This window comes from Anguilla anguilla, chromosome 6 (assembly GCF_013347855.1).
Source record: "Anguilla anguilla isolate fAngAng1 chromosome 6, fAngAng1.pri, whole genome shotgun sequence".
NCBI lineage: Eukaryota > Metazoa > Chordata > Actinopteri > Anguilliformes > Anguillidae > Anguilla > Anguilla anguilla.
In genome coordinates this window covers 61,272,899-61,294,118 of record NC_049206.1, presented here as the reverse complement: position 1 = coordinate 61,294,118, position 21,220 = coordinate 61,272,899, and the positions used below count along the sequence as shown (strand labels likewise).

Here is a 21,220-nt window from a genome sequence, read left to right as displayed (position 1 = left end):
GGGAGCGGGCATCGCGCCGCTTCTCTGATTCATCAGGTTGTTTGAATGAACCTTTAAAAGGCGCGCGGAGCCGCGCGACCGTAGTCAGACCACATCTCCCAGCAGAATGTGGGGAAACTGGACCGCGCGCCCGCAACTCGATGGGAACAATATTTCGATCTTTGTGTCTAAACTCACTCCAGGCGGCGATATGGGGGTTGGATTCGCAATCCTGACCGTCGGTAAGTTTTACGTGACCATTTCACATTTTTCTTTTTTTTTTTTTTTTCTTTTGTCTTCAGAGTTTGTATGGTAATGAATAGCGGTTTAACTGGTTCCGTTCTCTGTGATCGTCTAAAAAAACAATTAAAACTGCCAAAACCCATGCAAAATATGTAGCTATTAAAATTGTATTTGTTCGTGTGAAATTTGTTCAAGTTTAATGAATTCAACTATTGTGTAAAGTGTAGCAGCCCTTGATTTTGCAAACTGCTAAATTGCAATTTTATTTATTTAGCACATTTTGTATACAATGACATATCCGATCAAATTCATTTGAATAATTAAGAGCAGAATTGGGTAAGAAATGATGAAACGGACCTGCCTTCGTTGTTCATCCCTGCTCAAGCGCGTGAGGACGCACGTACGCCGCATTCTCCCAGACCTGAGATCGCGTGCCACAGTGCGACAAACGAGCGTTCTAACCCCAACTAATTGGCCAAACTTCTGGCCTAGCGTCAAGCAATCCCGAGCATAAAAAATTTCTGTGGACATACCTCTGTTGAAATTCATGTCTCTAATATGTTTCCACGGAGATCACTGAGAGGTTTCCCTTTATATGATGACAAAGGCGAAATGATGACGAGTTGGAAATTAATAACTGTCGGTCCAGTTTGCAATGTCTGAAGTGTTTAGCAGCCGCATCTAGGCAACGCAATTGCTGCTATTAATTTGCTCAAACAGGGATTTGATTAGGATGCATTTTAAACAGCAGGGTTTGTCACTCTTAGTCTTCAGGATAGAATTGGAAACTATTTTACACCAGAGACCAGCTTATGGTGATTTAATCGTGCTCACCAGTGCTGGTTCACTAGGAGGCCAGACCAGAGGAAGACATTTTTATTTTGGTGCAGAAAAACAGGCACCAGATGTCCTTCTCGGGCTTAATAACGGAGTGAAACGTCAGCGCATGCGTTTGACTGAGCTCCTCACAGGAAGCGGAAGTTTTCTCCCCTTAAAGGGGTTTGAGGCCTTTTCCCCTCCAGCCACCCGCATGTGCAGTTCTCTGGTGTTCATCTCCATTTATAGCTGGTGTGTGTAGTCATGACTGCAGGGAAACGTGAGGGAGTCATTAACGCACTGTGATCCTGTGATTGACGCACTGTGATCCTGTGATTGACGCACTGTGATCCTGTGATTGACGCACTGTGATCCTGCTCAGTGCTGCTGTCTCTCCTTGGCAACGGGCTGGTGTTGGCCATCTCATACCGGAGGAGGAAGAAGATGGCGGGCCCGGAGCTGCTGTGTGTGAACCTGGCGGTGAACGACTTCCTGTCCTGCATCCTGTTCTACCCGCTCTCCATCCTGTCGTCTTTCAGCCACTCCTGGCTGGGCTGCCAGCTGACCTGCACCTACTACGGCCTGGGCTGCTTCACCTTCGGCCTGTGCGGCATGTTCACCATCGCCGCCATCAGCGTCACCCGCTACCTGAAGACCTGCTACCACCTGCCGTACGGTGAGGCATATTCGGCTGCTGGACAAACATATACATAAATAAATGGGATAATTTTAGGGGGTGGTTAATTCATTTTACTTTCTTTCCTGGGTTGGGAAGTTGTTTCATTTGTATTTTAATGGTTTTGCAAGACAACCTAATTTGTTCAAATATAGCTAATTTCAGTTTGAGAGATGATTATTACTTTTCATTATATAGCGCCTTTCACCGACTAGCCTGAATTTATATAGCACCTTTCACAGACTAGCCTGCATTTGTATAGCGCCTTTCACAGACTAGCCTGCATTTTTATAGCGCCTTTCACAGACTAGCCTGGATGTGTATAGCGCCTTTCACAGACTAGCCTGGATTTATATAGCGCCTTTCACAGACTAGCCTGCATTTGTATAGCGCCTTTCACAGACTAGCCTGCATTTTTATAGCGCCTTTCACAGACTAGCCTGGATGTGTATAGCGCCTTTCACAGACTAGCCTGGATTTGTATAGCGCCTTTCACAGACTAGCCTGCATTTGTATAGCACCTTTCACAGAGCCTGTTTTCGGGGACCAGCTCCTCACCCGCGCTGCGGTTCTGTGTCAGTGTTGCTAGAGGGCGCCAGCATGCGGCTGGTGTGCTGTGGCAGCTGGCTGGTGGCGGCGGGCTGGTCCTGCTTCCCGCTGCTGGGCTGGGGGGAGTACGTGCCCGAGCCCCACGGCCTGTCCTGCACCGTCGCCTGGAAACGCTACCACGCCTCCGTCAAAGACGCCGCCTACGTCATCTGCTCCTTCGCCTGCTTCACCTTCGTCCCCGTGGTCCTCATCGTGGCCTCGCAGTGCCGGATCCTGCTCACGGTGTACCGCGTCTCCTCGGCTCTGTCCACACGCGGGATCCACACACACCTGCGCAACGCAGAGCGCCGGCTGTCTGTGGTGAGCGCCCTGCCACGCCCCTGCCCTGCCCTGCCCCGCCCTGCCCCACCCCTGCCACGCCCCTGCCCTGCCTGCTCTGCCCTGCCCCACCCTGCCCTGCCTGCTCTGCCCTGCCCCGCCCCTGCCCCGCCCTGCCCTGCCTGCTCTGCCCCGCCCCTGCCCCGCCCTGCCACGCCCCTGCCCTGCCCTGCCCCGCCCTGCCCCACCCCTGCCCCGCCCTGCCCTGCCTGCTCTGCCACGCTCCTGCCCTGCCTGCTCTGCTCTGCCCCACCCCTGCCCCTGCCCTGCCCTGCCCCGCCCTGCCACGCCCCTGCCCTGCCTGCTCTGCCCTGCCGCACCCCTGCCCCGCCCTGCCCTGCCTGCTCTGCCCCGCCCCGCCCCGCCCCTGCCCCGCCCTGCCCTGCCTGCTCTGCCCCGCCCTGCCCCTACCCCACCCTGTCCCATCCCGCTGAAGCCTATCCCAGCATGCATTGGGCAAGAGGCAGGAATACACCCTGGACAGGCCGCCAATCTATCATAAGGCACACACACCATTCACTCACACAGTCATACCTATGGGCAATTTAGAGTCTCCAATTAGCCTACCTGCATGAATACTTAATATTGGACAACGACAGCAATTATGTGAATTTAAAATGGCTTCAAGATGTGTTGCCTTTAAATCCTTATAAAGCATTAAAGAATTATGCAGGTGATTGGGTTTGTCCAGTGCTGACCGCCATTTTGGCTCTCATGCAGATGAGTGGGTTTGTCCTGTGCTGACCGCCATTTTGGCTCTCCTCCCGCTCCTGGCCTTTGCAGATGTTCTTCTGCATCAGCCTGGGTTTCATCGTGGCGTGGGCGCCCTACGCCGTGGTCTCCTTCCTGTCCATCTTCGGCGGGGACGACGGCCGCATGGCGCCGGCTGGCTACGTCTTCCCCGCGCTCTTCGCCAAGAGCTCGCACGTGTACAACCCCTTCATCTACTTCTACTTCAACAAGGTGTTCCGGCGGGAGCTGTGGGGCCTGCTCCGGGCCCTGGGTCCGCTGGGGCGGCGAAACCGGGTCGGGGTGCGACCCCCGCCCGGCCCCTGGACCCAGCACCCCATCCAGATCCAGCTGCAGGAGCACGGCCTGGTCCAGGAGGCCCGCTGTCCCAGCAGCCTCGGCGGCAGCTGGCGCCCCCACGGCCTGCCGGTCCACTCCTGCTGGGTGTCCAAAATCAGGGTCAGTCCCGTCAACGCAGACCCCGCGCCCCCCCGGGAGTTTTTACCCATGTCTGCGTGACTCAGGAAGGCGGGGCGGGGCGGGGCGGGGCGGGGCGGGGCGGGGCGGGGCTGCGTTTCGTTTCAGGAGCACCACTGAAGCTGATTGGCGTATCTGGAGACGGGCGATTTGCCGAAGGTGCGCTCAGCGTCCCGTGGGCTCGAAGGAGCCCCTAATCCGCGGGCCACCGTGACCTCTGAACCCGAAGGTGCCTGTAAAAAGCCATGTGATTCAGTTCAGTGGAAATGTGCTATGCCATGCGATTCAGTTCAGTGGAAATGTGCTATGCTGATTGATTTGTATCAGTGGGTTTGGATCTAAATTGGAAACAGAGATTATGGGTTCATGGCTGCATTAAGGGTCAAGATCCAGCTCTTCAACTCAGCTTCAAACGGAAGCAACGTGAACGCAACCAGGACATTTGATTCCGTACATTCATATGGAGTTAATTATGCCCTATGTACATTCATATGGAGTTAATTATGCCCTATGTACATTCATATGGAGTTAATTATGCTCTATGTACATACATATGGAGTTAATTATGCTCTATGCACATTCATATGGAGTTAATTATGCTCTATGTACATACATATGGAGTTAATTATGCTCTATGTACATTCATATGGAGTTAATTATGCCCTATGTACATTCATATGGAGTTAATTATGCTCTATGTACATACATATGGAGTTAATTATGCTCTATGCACATTCATATGCAGTTAATTATGCAGTTCAAGTTAATGAAGGTTTCACTTCTGCGTTTGCAACTCTGATAGTTAAGTGCCAAGGACAATATATCTGCTCAAAACAAATCGGACATCTGCAGGAACACTCTCACTCTGGGAACTCGCTGTATTGCTGTCAGCTTTTCTGGCAGCGCTAATGGCTCTCCGTCACACAGACTGTTATATTATCACATATTAATGTGTGCAAAGCCTTGACGCGTCCTTCTCCTCTCGATCTGCTGGCTACCCGTGTCAGCTCCTGCCTAATTCAGACCTTGGTGCTCGTCTGTCAGGCAGCTACGGGGTCAGCTCCTGTGTATTTGCAAAAAGAACCTCAGGACCTACACACCTGTCAGACCTCTCCGTTCAGCTACCTCTGGGCACCTGGCCCCTCCGTGTGCCTGCATTTCCTGCCTGTACTGCCCCCCAGTGGTGGAATGAGCTTCCCACTGCAGTCAGAACAGCAGAAACCCTGGCCATTTTCCCAGTGCAATCAGAACAGCAGAAACCCTGCCCATCTTCCACTGCAGTCAGAACAACAGAAACCCTGCCCATCTTCCCACTGCAGTCAGAACAGCAGAAACCCTGCCCATCTTCCACTGCAGTCAGAACAACAGAAACCCTGCCCATCTTCCCACTGCAGTCAGAACAGCAGAAACCCTGCCCATCTTCCCAGTGCAATCAGAACAGCAGAAACCCTGCCCATCTTCCCACTGCAGTCAGAACAGCAGAAACCCTGCCCATCTTCCCACTGCAGTCAGAACAGCAGAAACCCTGCCCATCTTCCCACTGCAGTCAGAACAGCAGAAACCCTGCCCATCTTCCACTGCAGTCAGAACAACAGAAACCCTGCCCATCTTCCCACTGCAGTCAGAACAGCAGAAACCCTTCCCATCTTCCCACTGCAGTCAGAACAGCAGAAACCCTGCCCATCTTCCCACTGCAGTCAGGACAGCGGGGTCCCTGCCAATTTCCCAACAGAGACAGAAGACACACCTCTTCAGATTGGTCCCCTGACCATCTTTACATATCCTGTCCTTTTCTCTTCTCTAGATTGCCTTTTGAATAATGTATAGCCCTGTAATGATGTGTTATCTGTCTAGTCGAACCTTCTTTTTTTATAATATAAATTGTTGTTCGTTAGGTTAACGTGCACCTCTCTGGACTGTATAAGCAGCCTGATGCGTCTGTCCCGTCATGCTACCACACGCGTCTGTCCCGCCATGCTACCGCACACGTCTGTCCCACGTCTGTCCCGCCATGCTACCACACGTCTGTCCCGCCATGCTACCACACGCGTCTGTCCCGCCATGCTACCGCACACGTCTGTCCCACGTCTGTCCCGCCATGCTACCGCACACGTCTGTCCCACGTCTGTCCCGTTATGCTACCACACGTGTCTGTCCCGCCATGCTACCGCACGTCTGTCCCGCCATGCTACCGCACGTCTGTCCTGCCATGCTACCACACGTCTGTCCCGCCATGCTACCACACGTCTGTCCTGCCCTGCTACCGCACGTCTGTCCCACGTCTGTCCCGCCATGCTACCACACGTCTGTCCCGCCATGCTACCACACGTCTGTCCCGCCATGCTACCACACGTCTGTCCTGCCCTGCTACCGCACGTCTGTCCTGCCATGCTACCACACGTCTGTCCCGCCATGCTACCACACGTCTGTCCCGCCATGCTACCACACGTCTGTCCTGCCCTGCTACCGCACGTCTGTCCCACGTCTGTCCCGCCATGCTACCACACGTCTGTCCTGCCATGCTACCGCACGTCTGTCCTGCCCTGCTACCGCACGCGCCTGTCCCGCATGCTACCGCACGCGTCTGTTCCACCGTGCTACCGCACGTCTGTCCCGCCATGCTACCACACGTCTGTGTCCCGTGATGCTACCGCACGTCTGTCCCACAGCACTGACACGCTGTAACACCCACTGCTCCACAAATCCTCAACCCCCTCGCTGCCCATGCCCCGCCCCCCAAAAGTACCCAAAACTTGTGTGTGGTGGGGTGTGAGCTGTCCCGCATGTCCCTGTTGAGTAACAATGGCGTCATTACTCTGAAACGGGGGCACTGGGAGGGGGTGCTGATCTCATTACTGGAGAAATCTGGGGGGACGGGGGGCGGAGCCAGCGTCCCTGCAGTGGTGTTGTGTGCCCCCCTGCCCTCATTCGCCCCCCTGCCCGGCCACAGAGAAGTCCTGCCCTCATTCACCCCCCTGCCCGGCCACAGAGAAGTCCTGCCCGGCCTGCGTTATGATTCTGGGCGTCGGCCTCTCTGCTCCGGACGGCTCCCGCAAACGCGCGTTTCCTCCCGCGGACATGAGGAGAGGAAGCTACGACGACGCCGTGGCCTCGCTTCGACCGGTGAGTACCCCACCTCCACCCGCACCCGCCCCGCGCCCACACCGCACACCCACATCCCATACCCTGTACCCGCACCCGCTCCCGCACCCACACCCCGCTTTCGCACACACACACACACACACACACACACACACGCTCCCGCACTTGTGCCCGTAAGTACCAATCAGGTTTAATTGATCTGTTCAGGCTGGGGCTGTTAGTCCTGAGCAGGATCTGGATGCAGAGCCTTGTGCTGCAGGCTGGGGTTGTTAGTCCTGAGCAGGATCCGGATGCAGAGGGAACACGGTACTCGTGTTCATTTCCTCTTATTCTACTGCTTCAGTCGTTTGAGCAGGTTTTTCACACCGTTAGCCCAGACCAGTACTCCCAGACCAGTACTCCCAGACCAGTACTCGATTCATCATCATCGACGAAGAGTCCATTAGTGTGTCACAGGGCTAAGAACAATTCATTTAACACCTACTTTCACTGTCCCTGGCTGAGTGAATGGCTTTCTTTCTTTCTAAATCTTTTATTTATATGATATTTGTGTATATAATTTGTTGCAAACACAGCTAGTGAGGGTTTAGGCGGGTAGTTTGTGCTCCGTCTGTAGCAGGCAGGACTGCTCCTGGATCGGTGGTTCTGCCTGGTCCCTTTGTGTCCCTGGGGGAGGTTTCTCCATGTGACGCACATGGGGGCTAACCCCCCCCCCCCCCCCCCCCCCCCCCCCCCATACAGAGTGCTTTTGTGGGGCTTTGGTGTTCTGTGTTTTCTATAAGGGGGGGGGGGGGGGGAATTAAATAAAATTAGGAGAAGGAAGTTACGTCTGCCCTAGATGACCATTCATTACCATTCAGCATGTTCAAATTTCTTTCTCATAACCTACTTTCCGCTCCCTTTGTTTTTTTCCTTGTTTGGAAACTTTCTGGGATTTTTAGGAAGCTTTGAAAATGCAGACAGACGTGTTCTTGTTGTTTTTGTCATCTGGACTGAAAACTCTCATTCACTGGGTGCTGGGTTGTGAAAACTCTCATTCACTGGGCGCTGGGTTGTGAAAACTCTCATTCACTTGGCGCTGGGTTGTGAAAACTCTCATTCACTGGGCGCTGGGTTGTGTGAGCAGCATGCTGAGTCAGCAGGAACGCTTCTCAGACGTAAAAAACTGAGAGCAAAACTGTGCCATGTGGCCGTAAACTGTGTGTGTGCTGCTTATGGCTGTGTGAATGTGTGTGTGCTGCTTATGGCTGTGTGAATGTGTGTGTGCTGCTTATGGCTGTGTGAATGTGTATGTGTGTATTAGTATGGATAAGAGGTATTAGTAGTATTAGTATTAGTATGGATAAGAAGTATTAGTAGTATTAGTATTAGTATGGATAAGAAGTGTGTCCTGATGCTAAGCCCAAAACTGTGATTAAAATGCTGGTAATAAATGGTAAATGGTTAAATTTCACGAATAGGCGCCACAGAGCAGGTTCAGGGAAAAGGAGGGTTGCATTGCGCAATGTTTTTCTTAATTATTTTAGCAAAAAAAAGGCGTCATCAAACTAAGAGCCATTGGGTGAGCCAGGCCAACTAACCCTAACCCCCCATATTAGCACCAAAGCAGCTCGTTCAGCAGAATACACGTCCGTGCAACAGATCTGCATTCTGCCAGACTGTTACTGAGGCATGCTGGGAATTACGTAAGTAAGAGACCTGCATTGCATCTTGGAGCTTGGAGTCCGGTGGGCGGGGCCACACACAGCAGCTGCCTAAGTCCACTTAGCGTTCCCCACAAAGACTCAACAGCACTCAATTAGCTCCCCAGAGTGCCTGCAGCCTGTGTGTGCATCCGTGGTCCCATTGTGAGCGGGACCCACATGCAGCATACTCAATATGCGCTCGTAAACACTTGAGCCTGAAAGGGTCAAACTGCAGCTGGGGACGGGGGGGGGGGGGGCACAGAGGACTCGAGGGGAAGAATAATTGGGCTCAATCTCTGCAAAGGGATGGAGGATAAGGAAAGCATAAGGGCTCCAGTGGGTCAGTCTGGCAAAGGTTGTGTAGCATATTAATAATAATAATAATAATAATAATAATGGCCTGGGTCAGTGGGGTATGGTATTATTATTCTTACAGAGGAGTGTATGTGGCAGCACAGTTTCAGGCGCTGTCTTCCTCCAGTGACGTGCGTGTGCGGTTTTATCATGTTTGCCTTTTTAAGTCACCCTCGGTAAGTGATCTCCAAATAAAAACCGTCCTGCGATAACTGCCACAGTCCAGCATGTCACATCTCCGCTGCGTCTCCCCCCCGCAGCACCTGCAGAACCTGGCGCAGCGTCGACGCTCCGCCCCGTCCATCGCCTTCGGCCGCGCGCTGGGGAAGACCTGGACCTCCATACGGTAAGCCTGCTCACTCAGGGTGCAGTTACACCGCTGGCCAGCAGGTGGCACTGCTCAGCACTGCCTCGGTCCCAGCAAGCTGCTCTCCTGTAAAGAAAATCATTACAAACCCGCCGAGCAAACAGATCACTTTGCAAAAATAATTAAGCTTGTGTTCTTCGGTCTCTTCAGGAGAGCAGGAGAGGTGTGGTCTGACTTCTGTCCCCTCCAACATTTTGTTCATAATATTAGAAATATTCATAAATCAGGGGCCCCTTATGAGTTATGAATATGTCAGAGCCTGTTTTCTGCTGTTCTGCTCTCAGTTTTTGAATCCCTGGTAGCTGCATTGCTTGTGATCTTACATTGGAAAACAAAATACACGAAACACAGCCAAGAACAGATCTTACATGCAGTTAAAGGCAGAGGAACCTCCCGGCCTAAGAAAATAAATGCCCCACCATACGAAAAAGAAAAGAACATGCACTCCAAGCAAAGAATAAATTAAGATTTTTTTATTTCTTCAGAAGAAATTTAACAAGGGTGCATGTAACATTAAAAAGTGAAATTTATGTATGAAAAATGTTTCATAAAATGGCTGTAAATATTACAGTGTAAGAGTTAAAATGGTGAGCTGCTCACGGGCGTAGACACCTGGCGTTTAGTGGTTATTGGTCGCTGGAGGGAGGTACAGTGCAGACGCAGCCAATCAGCCGCAGGTCCAACCGCACGCGCTCCCCTGCGCTCCCCTGCGCTCCCCTGCGCTCCCCTGCGCTCCCCTGCGCTCCCGTGTGTTTCGCTGTGAGTAACGCTCGTGCCTCGGCTGATTTTGGAGGTTCCACAGCCCCCCCCCCCCTTCCCCCACCGCTGGCTGTCACAGAGTGGGACCGTCCCCTGTGGGTGCAATTTACACACCCCCATCACTGCCCCAGCAGAAACCTAATTTACACACCCCCATCACTGCCCCAGCAGAAACCCAATTTACACACTCCCATCACTGCCCCAGCAGAAACCCAATTTACACACCCCCATCACTGCCCCAGCAGAAACCCAATTTACACACCCCCATCACTGCCCCAGCAAAAATTCAATTTACACACCCCCATCACTGCCCCAGCAGAAACCCAATTTACACACCCCCATCACTGCCCCAGCAGAAACCTAATTTACACACCCCCATCACTGCCCCAGCAGAAACCCAATTTACACACCCCCATCACTGCCCCAGCAGAAACCTAATTTACACACCCCCATCACTGCCCCAGCAGAAACCCAATTTACACACCCCCATCACTGCCCCAGCAGAAACCCAATTTACACACCCCCATCACTGCCCCAGCAGAAACCCAATTTACACACCCCCATCACTGCCCCAGCAGAAACCCAATTTACACACCCCCATCACTGCCCCAGCAGAAACCCAATTTACACACCCCCATCACTGCCCCAGCAGAAACCCAATTTACACACCCCCATCACTGCCCCAGCAGAAACCCAATTTACACACCCCCATCACTGCCCCAGCAGAAACCCAATTTACACACCCCCATCACTGCCCCAGCAGAAACCCAATTTACACACCCCCATCACTGCCCCAGCAGAAACCCAATTTACACACTCCCATCACTGCCCCAGCAGAAACCCAATTTACACACCCCCATCACTGCCCCAGCAGAAACCCAATTTACACACCCCCATCACTGCCCCAGCAGAAACCCAATTTACACACCCCCATCACTGCCCCAGCAGAAACCCAATTTACACACCCCCATCACTGCCCCAGCAGAAACCCAATTTACACACCCCCATCACTGCCACAGTAAACAACACATGCTGGGGGGGGCGGGGGGGTGGCAGTCTGGTTAAGCGTTCACACAGCATATCTCTTCCCTTAAATCTTATGTTAATGTCACCAGAAGAATTTAGACAAGAGTACTGCATTATGCGTGAAATGAATCTCTCAGGGTTGGCACTAAATATTCTGTGGCGCATAAACTTCGTCTTCTCTTTCCAGTTTTAAAAGAATTTGAATTTTGGGTGTTCATTCTTGTTCAGTTTATCAGGAATGTTAGCCATGCCATTCTAAATACATAAGCCATCTGACATGAAACCTCCATGATGTTTTTCATGGCTGAACGATAACCAGCAGAAGATGTCAATAATGTCTGGCACATTTCTCTATGACAAACTCATTTTCGACACAAAAAATAAAAATAAAATAAAAAATCCCTCAAGACTGTGTGGGGCATGTTGTAAACGCCACGTTATCTGACAGCCAAATGGGAATCTGAGTGGCATCTTCCCAACACTGTGGGAATATTTAGTGTTAACTGACAACATGAATATGTGCTGTTCCATTATGATGTAACCATAATTTATCAAAGATCTGACAAAGGCTGCAGCCACATAAAAGCACTGGACAAACCCTAATGGACGAAATGTGTGAAAATCCATGCATACATTATCACTGAGTGGTCTCTGCCGTTACCTAGCTACACGCGCCTGCTATTCATGAAAGCCAATCTGGGATTTAGAGAAGATTCTACCGCCAAAGCCGTGTTATTATCAGACTGAGCAAAGGGAAACCGTGGATGAGAGCTGGGCTCAGCTGCGGAACTGTAATTCACAGTCCTCATCCAGAGCTGACTGCATGCTATTCAAATGAATAGATTCAATACAATTGAAGTTTTGTGAAGTTTTATATGTCAAGGAGTTATATACGACAGTTTATACGACAGCTTTGCAATAAGAACTGCAGCTCAGTTCCGCTGGGGGCCTCACCCTGCTGAAACTCTGGTTTTCAGGGTCCTGACTCCGGACTGTGCCCTATAGCAGGCAGCCCTGTGGGTCGCAACATTCAGGGTCCTGAATCCGGACTGTGCCCTATAGCAGGCAGCCCTGTGGGTCGCAACATTCAGGGTCCTGACTCCGGACTGTGCCAGCACCAGCTGTAGCGGGCAGCCCTGTGGGTCGCAACATAATGATGAAAACAGGTCATTCAGCCCAGCAATGCTCCACATTCTCAACCACTAAGGGGTACCTACTGCTCACCGGCTGCCTGTACACACTAGATAGTACCCAGCACCGTATGAAGCCTGATCTGGAAAACCCCCTGAATTTCTGCCTCAGCTACATGACCTGGCAGGCTGCTCCACACAGTGACTACTCCACGTGTGAAAAAACGCTTCCTGATGTAGCGCAATTTAAATGTTACTAATTTCCATTTATGCCCCCTCATTCTACTAACAGAATTCAACCTGAAGAATCACTTGTACAGTAGTTCACTTTGTTGATCCCTTTTATGAATTTAAAAACGTCAATCAAATTAAGTAACTTAAATCTTTCCTCATAGCTTTTATCTTTCATACCAGGAACCAATTTAGTTGCCCTTCTTTGAACCTTTTCCAGAGCCTCTTTATTTCTCCTGTCATCGCTTTATCCCGAGACGGAGCACTTCAATCAGACAAACGTTCCTGTCTCAATCCTGTCAGGAATTTGCTCTGGATAAAATATTAAAATAATATTTTAAAAAGGTTTTTTTTCCTATTTTCACCAATATCCAGAACAAACACTTATTTCATATAATTGTAGCTTCATAAGTGTAATAAAGAGACTCAAGGATCTTTTTTAAAATACATCTAAATAGTTAAATGAGTTCAAGTAGGTATTTGACCCAGATGTTTTCGTTAGCACCCCCAGCCCACACAACACAGTTCCAGGCCGATGTCGGGGGTGGAGTGGGGTCTCCAGAATGTTGTCTGCTTTCGTCATCAGCTTGGACCACAGATCCCCCCACACCTCAGTCTTGCATGCGCTTACCTTTAGCAGGTCATGGAAGTGTCATCTGTCCTCGTTCTTTCCGTCGTGGTGGGCGAGCTGGGCCTTTTTTTCAGTTTGGTGACTGTGAGTTCCTCTGCCAGCCTACTGATTCTTGTTCGTGTTATCTGTGGCAAGAATCACAGTGGCCTTCGAGGGCGCTTCAAATCATCAACAAGCCCTTCATTTCGCCATGATTCAACGCGTTTCTAATGTTATTCGTGCCAAATATATCCCGGACTCGACAGGAATGATTTGAACGGAGCCCTCGTGAGTTCCGTCGATCATAAAAGTATTCTGGAACGTAGCCTAAATTGTGTTGGTTGTGGCGTGGTGATCACCAAGTGCACTAGGCTGTACGTAACATGTAAATAAATACATTACCATGGGTTACTGAGCGTACTGGTATATTGTTGTTTTTTTTGTTTTTTGAATCGGTAGAACTTTCCGACAAAACACTCAATTTTGTCTGAAGCCTGTACAGCTGAGACTTATTTTGTATTTACAGTGTTGAAAACCCATCCCACGCAGTGGGATTACAGGCAGCCATGCGCCCGAAAACATTTCCCTAAAGTAGGTCACCGCGCGCGAAGGGAGAGCACCTTCTGCCGCCTGCTATCTTCGGCTGTGTACAGAACGCACGCACTGCGTCCAACGCACCAGCGCGTTAGGGACAGCTCGCCTTTGAAGTGTTTCATGTAAATAATAGACGTATTTTATGATTATATCAACACATTACACAGGGGTCATTTGCGATTACTGGTAGTAGGCAATCTCTTTGTTATCATAAAAAATATTTATTCATATTTTGCCAATAAGCAGATCTTCTCTTGGTTTATTGATTACCGAACAGGCTCTCTGAACCTTATCGGCTGCAGAATCTTAAGAAACACAGATGGAGTTTGTTTAGTGGGGAAAAAATATAAACTACTTCTATCTAAGACTTCTTTATGATAATTTATTATGCTATTAATTCAAAGAAACATTTTTACAAACATTTATTTTAATAAACAGCAACATGTATACATAAACTATGATTTCAAACCGCGCTGAGTAGTGAGTGAGCCCACAGGGGTTTGGGTTCGACTCCCAACCCGTATACAAACTCCTCTCACGGGCGTGACTCCCCAGTGTCACAACTGTTGTGCCTGTAACCCTCTCTGCTTTCCCTGTCTGAATAAAAAACATTAAAAAAAAAAAAAACATCTGAAATATAAAAGTGAGCAGGGAAGAGAGCAGAACAGATCTGAAAGGCCTCGTAGTGTCAGAAGCAGTGGGAGGTGAGAAAACATCGCGTGTGCGGGTAAGGTCACGGAGGGGGTGGGGTAACAGAGGAGGACGAGGATCTGAAAAAACAACAAGGCTATGAACAGATGATATGACAGGTGTGTGCGGGACTGACAGGTGGGAGAGGGACTGACAGGTGGGAGAGGGACTGACAGGTCGGAGAGAGACTGACAGGTGGGACAGGGACTGACAGGTGGGTGTGGGACTGGCAGGTGGGACAGGGACTGACAGGTCGGAGAGAGACTGACAGGTGGGTGCAGGACTGACAGGTGGGACAGGGACTGACAGGTGGGTGTGGGACTGGCAGGTGGGTGCGGGACTGACAGGTGGGACAGGGACTGACAGGTGGGATGGGGACTGACAGGTGGGATGGGGACTGACAGGTGGGTATGGGACTGGCAGGTGGGACAGGGACTGACAGGTGGGACGGGGACTGACAGGTGGGTGTGGGACTGACAGGTGGGTGCAGGACGTGGGACGCGGGGGCGTGGGGGCGCTGGATGGCTCGTCCTGTTCAGAGATGGGTCCGGTGCGTGGCTCCGCGGAGAACCGGACCGCACTGGAGCTGACCGTGACCAGCAGACCCGCAGGGTCCACAGTCCAGCACAGAGTGTGATCAGCTGAACTTCTTATTTCAGGAAAAATCTGTCATGTAATCAAAGGACTCAAATGACCACTCTGTGGAAGGTGCGAGCGCACTGAACTCTCAGAGTTAACTGAGCACTCTGTGTGAAACCCGAACTGCGGCGTGCTCAGAACACGGAGGTCTGGAGCTGCAGAACCAAACAGCATATGACACAGCAACGGGGAGAAAACTCCCTCATTATAATATTCATCCTGCCAGGTTCTGGTGCCTGTAGCCAGGGAATGATCATCTTGTGTCTTATGACCTCACAGTCCTGTTTGAGAATACTGGGCTTTCCTGGTGTTATATGACCGGCATCGATCTTGCTTTTGGAGTTATGAAACCATCTTCTGACATTTGCATCCGTATTAGAAGTTGATCCTCATGAAATATGACATGTGTGGGTTTGATTTATTTCTGATCTGTGGTGAGGTTCTTGGAAAAACATATTTTCCCTTGCCTTGGTAATTAGAGCCTGCATGCTTAGAGGAACCTTCAGTGTACCCAGCATCGGATTCTTAAATCCCCTGAAAGCTGGATAATTTGGTGAAACAATAAACAGAGACGTCTGCTGAAGAATCAAATTACTTTTATTTATTGCTGGACACTTAATACCAGAAAGGATCAATATTTATTTTTTTATTTGTTTGTTTATTTACTTATTTTCAGTGCACGGGATCTAGCTGTGGAGCACGGTGACTGAGATGTTTGCCACAGTGCTGTCGCTTTCTCTTTTCCCTTGCTGTCCATTTCCTGTCCCCTAACCATCCACTTCCTGTCTGGCCTCAGTGAGGAGGGCATCGGCCAGGTGCCCGCGGACCAGTGTCCTTTCGTCCTGGGCCTGACCAATGAGAACGCAGAGCTGACCCTGGACGAGAGAGTCCAGCTGACCGAGGGTGTGAAGACCAAGGAGCGGCAGCTGTTCCTCTTCAGCGACATCCTGGTCATCGCCAAGCTTAGGTGGGTACAGCGGGGGGGCAAGCTCAGGTGGGTACAGTGAGGGGGGGCAAGCTCAGGTGGGTTCAGCGGGGGGGGGGGGGCAAGCTCAGGTGGGTTCAGCGGGGGGGGGGGGGGGGGGGGTAAGCTCAAGGTGAGTACAGTGAGGGGGTGACTGCCATGGGTTTCAGACCTGGACCTGCAGACCGCGCCCTGTTTAGACCTGTCTGTCTGTGAGACACATACAGCACTGCGGTGAACACAGCTGGTAAGAGTAGTTGTAGTGTAGTTGTGTTGTTACTGTGTCGTACAGCAATGTAGTGTAGTTGTGTTGTTATAGTGTAGTACAGTAATGTAGTATAGTTGTGTTGTTATAGTGTCGTACAGCAATGCAGTGTAGTTGTGTTGTTATAGTGTAGTACAGTAATGTAGTGTAGTTGTGTTGTTATAGTGTAGTACAGTAATGTAGTGTAGTTGTGTTGTCACTGTGTAGTACAGTAATGTAGTGTAGTTGTGTTGTTACTGTGTCGTACAGTAATGTAGTGTAGTTGTGTTGTCACTGTGTAGTACAGTAATGTAGTGTAGTTGTGGTGTTATAGTGTAGTACAGTAATGTAGTGTAGTTGTGTGGTTATAGTGTCGTACAGTAATGTAGTGTAGTTGTGTTGTTACTGTATCCAACAGTAATGTAGTGTAGTTGTGTGGTTATAGTGTAGTACAGTAATGTAGTGTAGTTGTGTTGTTACTGTGTCGTACAGTAATGTAGTGTAGTTGTGTTGTTATAGTGTCGTACAGTAATATAGTGTAGTTGTGTTGTTATTGTGTCGTACAGTAATATAGTGTAGTTGTGTTGTTATAGTGTCGTACAGTAATATAGTGTAGTTGTGTTGTTATAGTGTCGTACAGTAATGTAGTGTAGTTGTGTTGTTATAGTGTCGTACAGTAATGTAGTGTAGTTGTGTTGTTACTGTGTCGTACAGTAATGTAGTGTAGTTGTGTTGTTACTATGTCGTACAGTAATGTAGTGTAGTTGTGTTGTTACTGTATCCAACAGTAATGTAGTGTAGTTGTGTGGTTATAGTGTAGTACAGTAATGTAGTGTAGTTGTGTTGTTACTGTGTCGTACAGTAATGTAGTGTAGTTGTGTTGTTATAGTGTCGTACAGTAATATAGTGTAGTTGTGTTGTTATAGTGTCGTACAGTAATATAGTGTAGTTGTGTTGTTATAGTGTCGTACAGTAATGTAGTGTAGTTGTGTTGTTATAGTGTCGTACAGTAATGTAGTGTAGTTGTGTTGTTACTGTGTCGTACAGTAATGTAGTGTAGTTGTGTTGTTATAGTGTCATACAGTAATATAGTGTAGTTGTGTTGTTACTGTGTCGTACAGTAATGTAGTGTAGTTGTGTTGTTATAGTGTCGTACAGTAATGTAGTGTAGTTGTGTTGTTACTGTGTCGTACAGTAATGTAGTGTAGTTGTGTTGTTATAGTGTCATACAGTAATATAGTGTAGTTGTGTTGTTATAGTGTCGTACAGTAATATAGTGTAGTTGTGTTGTTACTATGTCGTACAGTAATGTAGTGTAGTTGTGTTGTTACTGTGTCGTACAGTAATGTAGTGTAGTTGTGTTGTTACTGTGTCGTACAGTAATGTAGTGTAGTTGTGTGGTTATAGTGTCATACAGTAATATAGTGTAGTTGTGTTGTTACTGTGTCGTACAGTAATGTAGTGTAGTTGTGTTGTTATAGTGTCGTACAGTAATGTAGTGTAGTTGTGTTGTTACTGTGTCGTACAGTAATGTAGTGTAGTTGTGTTGTTATAGTGTCACACAGTGACGTTGAGAGGTCATGTCAGTGCAGTTTAATAAGGGGAAGTCCAGCCTGAGGATCAGGTGACGGTTGTGGGGGGAATTCTCCTGTTTGCACCACTGACTGCTCCCCTTAACGGACACTGGGGCCGATTCTCATGGCTCCCCCTGGTAAACCCCTAAAATACTCAATAATCCGTGGGTGTCACTCCCATTCTCCCCTTTGAAAGTTATTTTTATTGATTCATATAGAAAACTTTGTAATGAATTTCTATTTCTGTAACTGAAAAAAGTGTGCTTTCTTTCTGATACATGTTCCAGTCATATTTTTAGAAAGCAAGCAAACTTCACCATCCTGTTTTGAGAAATAAAAAGTTGATGGTGAGGCGATTAACATAGCAACATATATATAATCATACATATAATCAAAAGTTGTTTATATTCGCAAATCCGAAAAAAGGCTTTATGTGCAAAACTGATAAATAAAATAATAAATAGATGCCGATGATACAAAAAAAAAAAACATGGTTCAACCAACATTATTATTGTGCCAGAAATAATAATGTGTCTTTAGTTCAGTTCAGCTGTTCTTCTGAATAAACACTCTTGTGATAAATAACCAAGTGCAGGTATGGTTCTGGGTTTCTTTGTCTTCTTACACAGTGACATTTCTTTGGGGGCTTTAGGTGGATAAATATTTTTTTAAATTTGGCATCAAACATGGATGTGATCTTATCAAATTCTCACCCCGGTTTGGGTGAAAATTTGATATGCGTTCATGTGTGAGCTCCGCAGCTGATTTGGGAGAGCCTAGGCGGTTCTCCACGGTCAGGTGTCTCCTGCCAAACGTGTGGTCCCTTCAGTCGCTTCGTTTCCCACCGCAGACAGCAGCCGAGCTCACAGAGCAGAGTCGGAGGAAGACCTTTCACACGCGGCTCTGACACGTGGTCCACGTGCTGAACACGGACCCTATCCCACTGAACCGTCCCGTACTCTGGGTGACGCATCGCCCCACTGGTGCAGTCCGAATGCGACCCCAGACCGCGGGGCGCCACAGTGTGCGGCCTTACCCGAATGAGCCACCCAGCAGCTCCTGAAACTGATTCATTTGTCACAAACCGAAGACTTTTTTTTTTTAAAAAGCATTTTTAAAAACAGACACTGATTTACTGGCATGGTGCTCCATGTAGACAGTCATTAGAACTCAGAGGAGACAACATATCTAATCTTCAGCTGAGTCACACCAGACCACACAATCATTTTGACTACTGGGGGTTTTTTTTGGCCTCCACCAATCCACCAATAACATTCATAACAGTGATAAATTCTCAGTAATAAATATACATATTTATAAAGCACTTTTTCTACACTATTTCTACAAGATCTCAAAGTCCTGAAAAAAAAGTAGGAAGGCTGGGTCCAAGTGACAATAAAAACACTTATAAGCCAAAAACACCGCAAACAATATGTCCACATGAGACCCGCCATGTTGCTACAGCCTTTGAGGAGGCAGTCAGTGGTGCACCTGAAAGACTCTGAGTAAAATTCAAAACACCGATTCACCTTAAAGCCTGTGGGGACTGTGAATACCGGGTCTGAAGGCGTATTACTGGAAGATGAGAATCGAGGCTGTGGCAGCACTATAATAGCGTCCAGCTGAATGGGAAATTAAAGAAGTCAGGTGGAAGAGATTTCAGCCTCTGCTTCTCCCTTTCTGGGGATAAACGATCCGTTTATGCTGGGGCTCTGAGCCCACGGATCTGTTGGAGGAGCGTCTATGGTGGCCTAAAACAGACATTTTTATATATTACATTTACAGTTTGGTTGGCAAGGGGTCTGCGTTTCTTCACAGCCTGCTGACCCCCCCAGGATGGTCAGAGTGCCTGTAGACTGCACTGAACCGGTAACCATAGGAACAGCTGGAAGTTTCAGACCTGTGCAATCATGTGGCATGGACTTGGGCAACAGCCAGAGCGCCTGCATTCATCAGCTGACTGACAGGAAACACATCACCGAGTGAAAGAGCCAGTGTTTCCACAGGCGGGATGGGAGAAAGAGAGAGTGAGAGAGAGAGAGGGAAGAGAGGGAGAAAGAGAGAGAGAGAGAGGGAAGAGAGGATCTAAACAGATGTGCTGACAGCTGGTTGCTGTGCAGACAGTCAGACAGACAGACACTGTGCTACTTCTTCATTTGTGGATCTGTGCAGTGTTTTGGGGGGCATGGGAACGGTGGGGGTGGGAGGCAGTAGCAGTTACTAAGACTACTCAATCTGAGAAGTCTATGAATAAGAGATACAGTTTCAATATTCCCCTCCCTCTCACCCCTCTCTCTGTTTGACTCTCCCCCTCTTTCTCTTTCTTTCTCTCTCGCTCTGTCTCTCTCAGGGAGAGTAGCTCCAGCTACAGGTTAAAGCACAGGGTGAATCTGGAACAGCTGTGGATCGTCACCTTCGAGGATGAAGAGGACGAAGAGGGAGACGTGGGCATCAACCTCAAAACCTCCCTGTTCCTGGCCTGGCCCCTGGCACACTGCGTGGTGTCTTTCCGGTGAATCCCCTCCCCCCCCCCCCCCCCGTTAAAGCCCCCAACCCCCCAGTATGGCTGGACCAGTCCCACATGGGTCGCCTGTCGCCATCAGAAAAAAAAAAAAAAAAAAAGAAGCAGGTGGAGGGGTTGAGGGATTCAGCAGAAACCCCGATGGGGAAGTGGGGGGGGGGGGGGGGGGGGGCAGCCTGCAGCTCTGCAGCTGTCACAAGATCATAGCCGCTGAAAGGAGAAGTGTGTAGACGCGTGACACACCGGGGGGGGGGGGGGTTTTGGAAAAGAAGACGGGCTTATTCCCCGCTTTATTAGTGATTCCAGGAAAGCACAAACCACCAAAACAAAACAAGGCAGGAGGCTGGAGAGCTCTACACAAAATAATATTAATAATACTAATTTATAATTTAATAATAATAACAATAACCATAGTAATAATGATAGTTTATAATAATAATAATAATAATAATTATTATTATTATTATTATTATTATATTAGTAACTGTATTATTATTATTATTATTATTATTATTATCATTATTATTGTGTGTTGTTGTTATTATTTTTGTTGTTACTGTTATTACTAGTATTAGTATTATAACACGCTTTGACCCTGCCTGCTAACAGGCCTGTTTGAATCACACCTGGGCCTTCTCACAGTATGACACCTCTCCTATCCCTCTCACCTGAGCCCTGACCAGTGTCCCAAATCCTCTGATTCCCTGTAGCCATGTAGCCCAGTGACTGTGTAGCAGCCTAGCCGTGTAGCCCAGTGACTGTGTAGCGGCTTAGCCGTGTAGCCCAGTGACTGTGTAGCGGCTTAGCCGTGTAGCCCAGTGACTGTGTAGCAGCCTAGCCGTGTAGCCCCGTGACTGTGTAGCAGCCTAGCCGTGTAGCCCAG

General features: G+C 49.0%; 2 protein-coding genes across 2 annotated transcripts; both read left to right on the top strand.

Moving 5' to 3' along the window:
* opn8c (opsin 8, group member c) lies at positions 1 to 3,889 on the top strand. The gene is made up of 4 exons (XM_035423031.1): positions 1 to 221; positions 1,421 to 1,714; positions 2,295 to 2,623; positions 3,425 to 3,889. Exons 1-4 carry the CDS (start codon positions 107 to 109, stop codon positions 3,887 to 3,889), a joined length of 1,203 nt encoding a protein of 400 aa, XP_035278922.1. The 5' UTR covers positions 1 to 106.
* Positions 3,890 to 6,480: 2,591 nt separating this feature from the next.
* LOC118230217 (rho GTPase-activating protein 20-like) lies at positions 6,481 to 20,332 on the top strand. The gene is made up of 4 exons (XM_035423030.1): positions 6,481 to 6,970; positions 9,249 to 9,334; positions 15,831 to 16,001; positions 20,167 to 20,332. Exons 1-4 carry the CDS (start codon positions 6,860 to 6,862, stop codon positions 20,330 to 20,332), a joined length of 534 nt encoding a protein of 177 aa, XP_035278921.1. The 5' UTR covers positions 6,481 to 6,859.
* The last annotated feature ends 888 nt before the right edge of the window (positions 20,333 to 21,220 follow it).

Excerpts from the sequence above, each read along its gene's own strand:
- opn8c (XM_035423031.1), top strand. The coding sequence starts at position 107 with ATGTGGGGAAACTGGACCGCGCGCCCGCAACTCGATGGGAACAATATT. Across the intron at positions 222-1,420 it reads ATTCGCAATCCTGACCGTCG|TGCTGCTGTCTCTCCTTGGC; the intron begins GTAAGTTTTACG and ends GATCCTGCTCAG. Across the intron at positions 2,624-3,424 it reads CAGAGCGCCGGCTGTCTGTG|ATGTTCTTCTGCATCAGCCT; the intron begins GTGAGCGCCCTG and ends TGGCCTTTGCAG.
- LOC118230217 (XM_035423030.1), top strand. The coding sequence starts at position 6,860 with ATGATTCTGGGCGTCGGCCTCTCTGCTCCGGACGGCTCCCGCAAACGC. Across the intron at positions 6,971-9,248 it reads CCGTGGCCTCGCTTCGACCG|CACCTGCAGAACCTGGCGCA; the intron begins GTGAGTACCCCA and ends TCCCCCCCGCAG. Across the intron at positions 9,335-15,830 it reads AAGACCTGGACCTCCATACG|TGAGGAGGGCATCGGCCAGG; the intron begins GTAAGCCTGCTC and ends GTCTGGCCTCAG.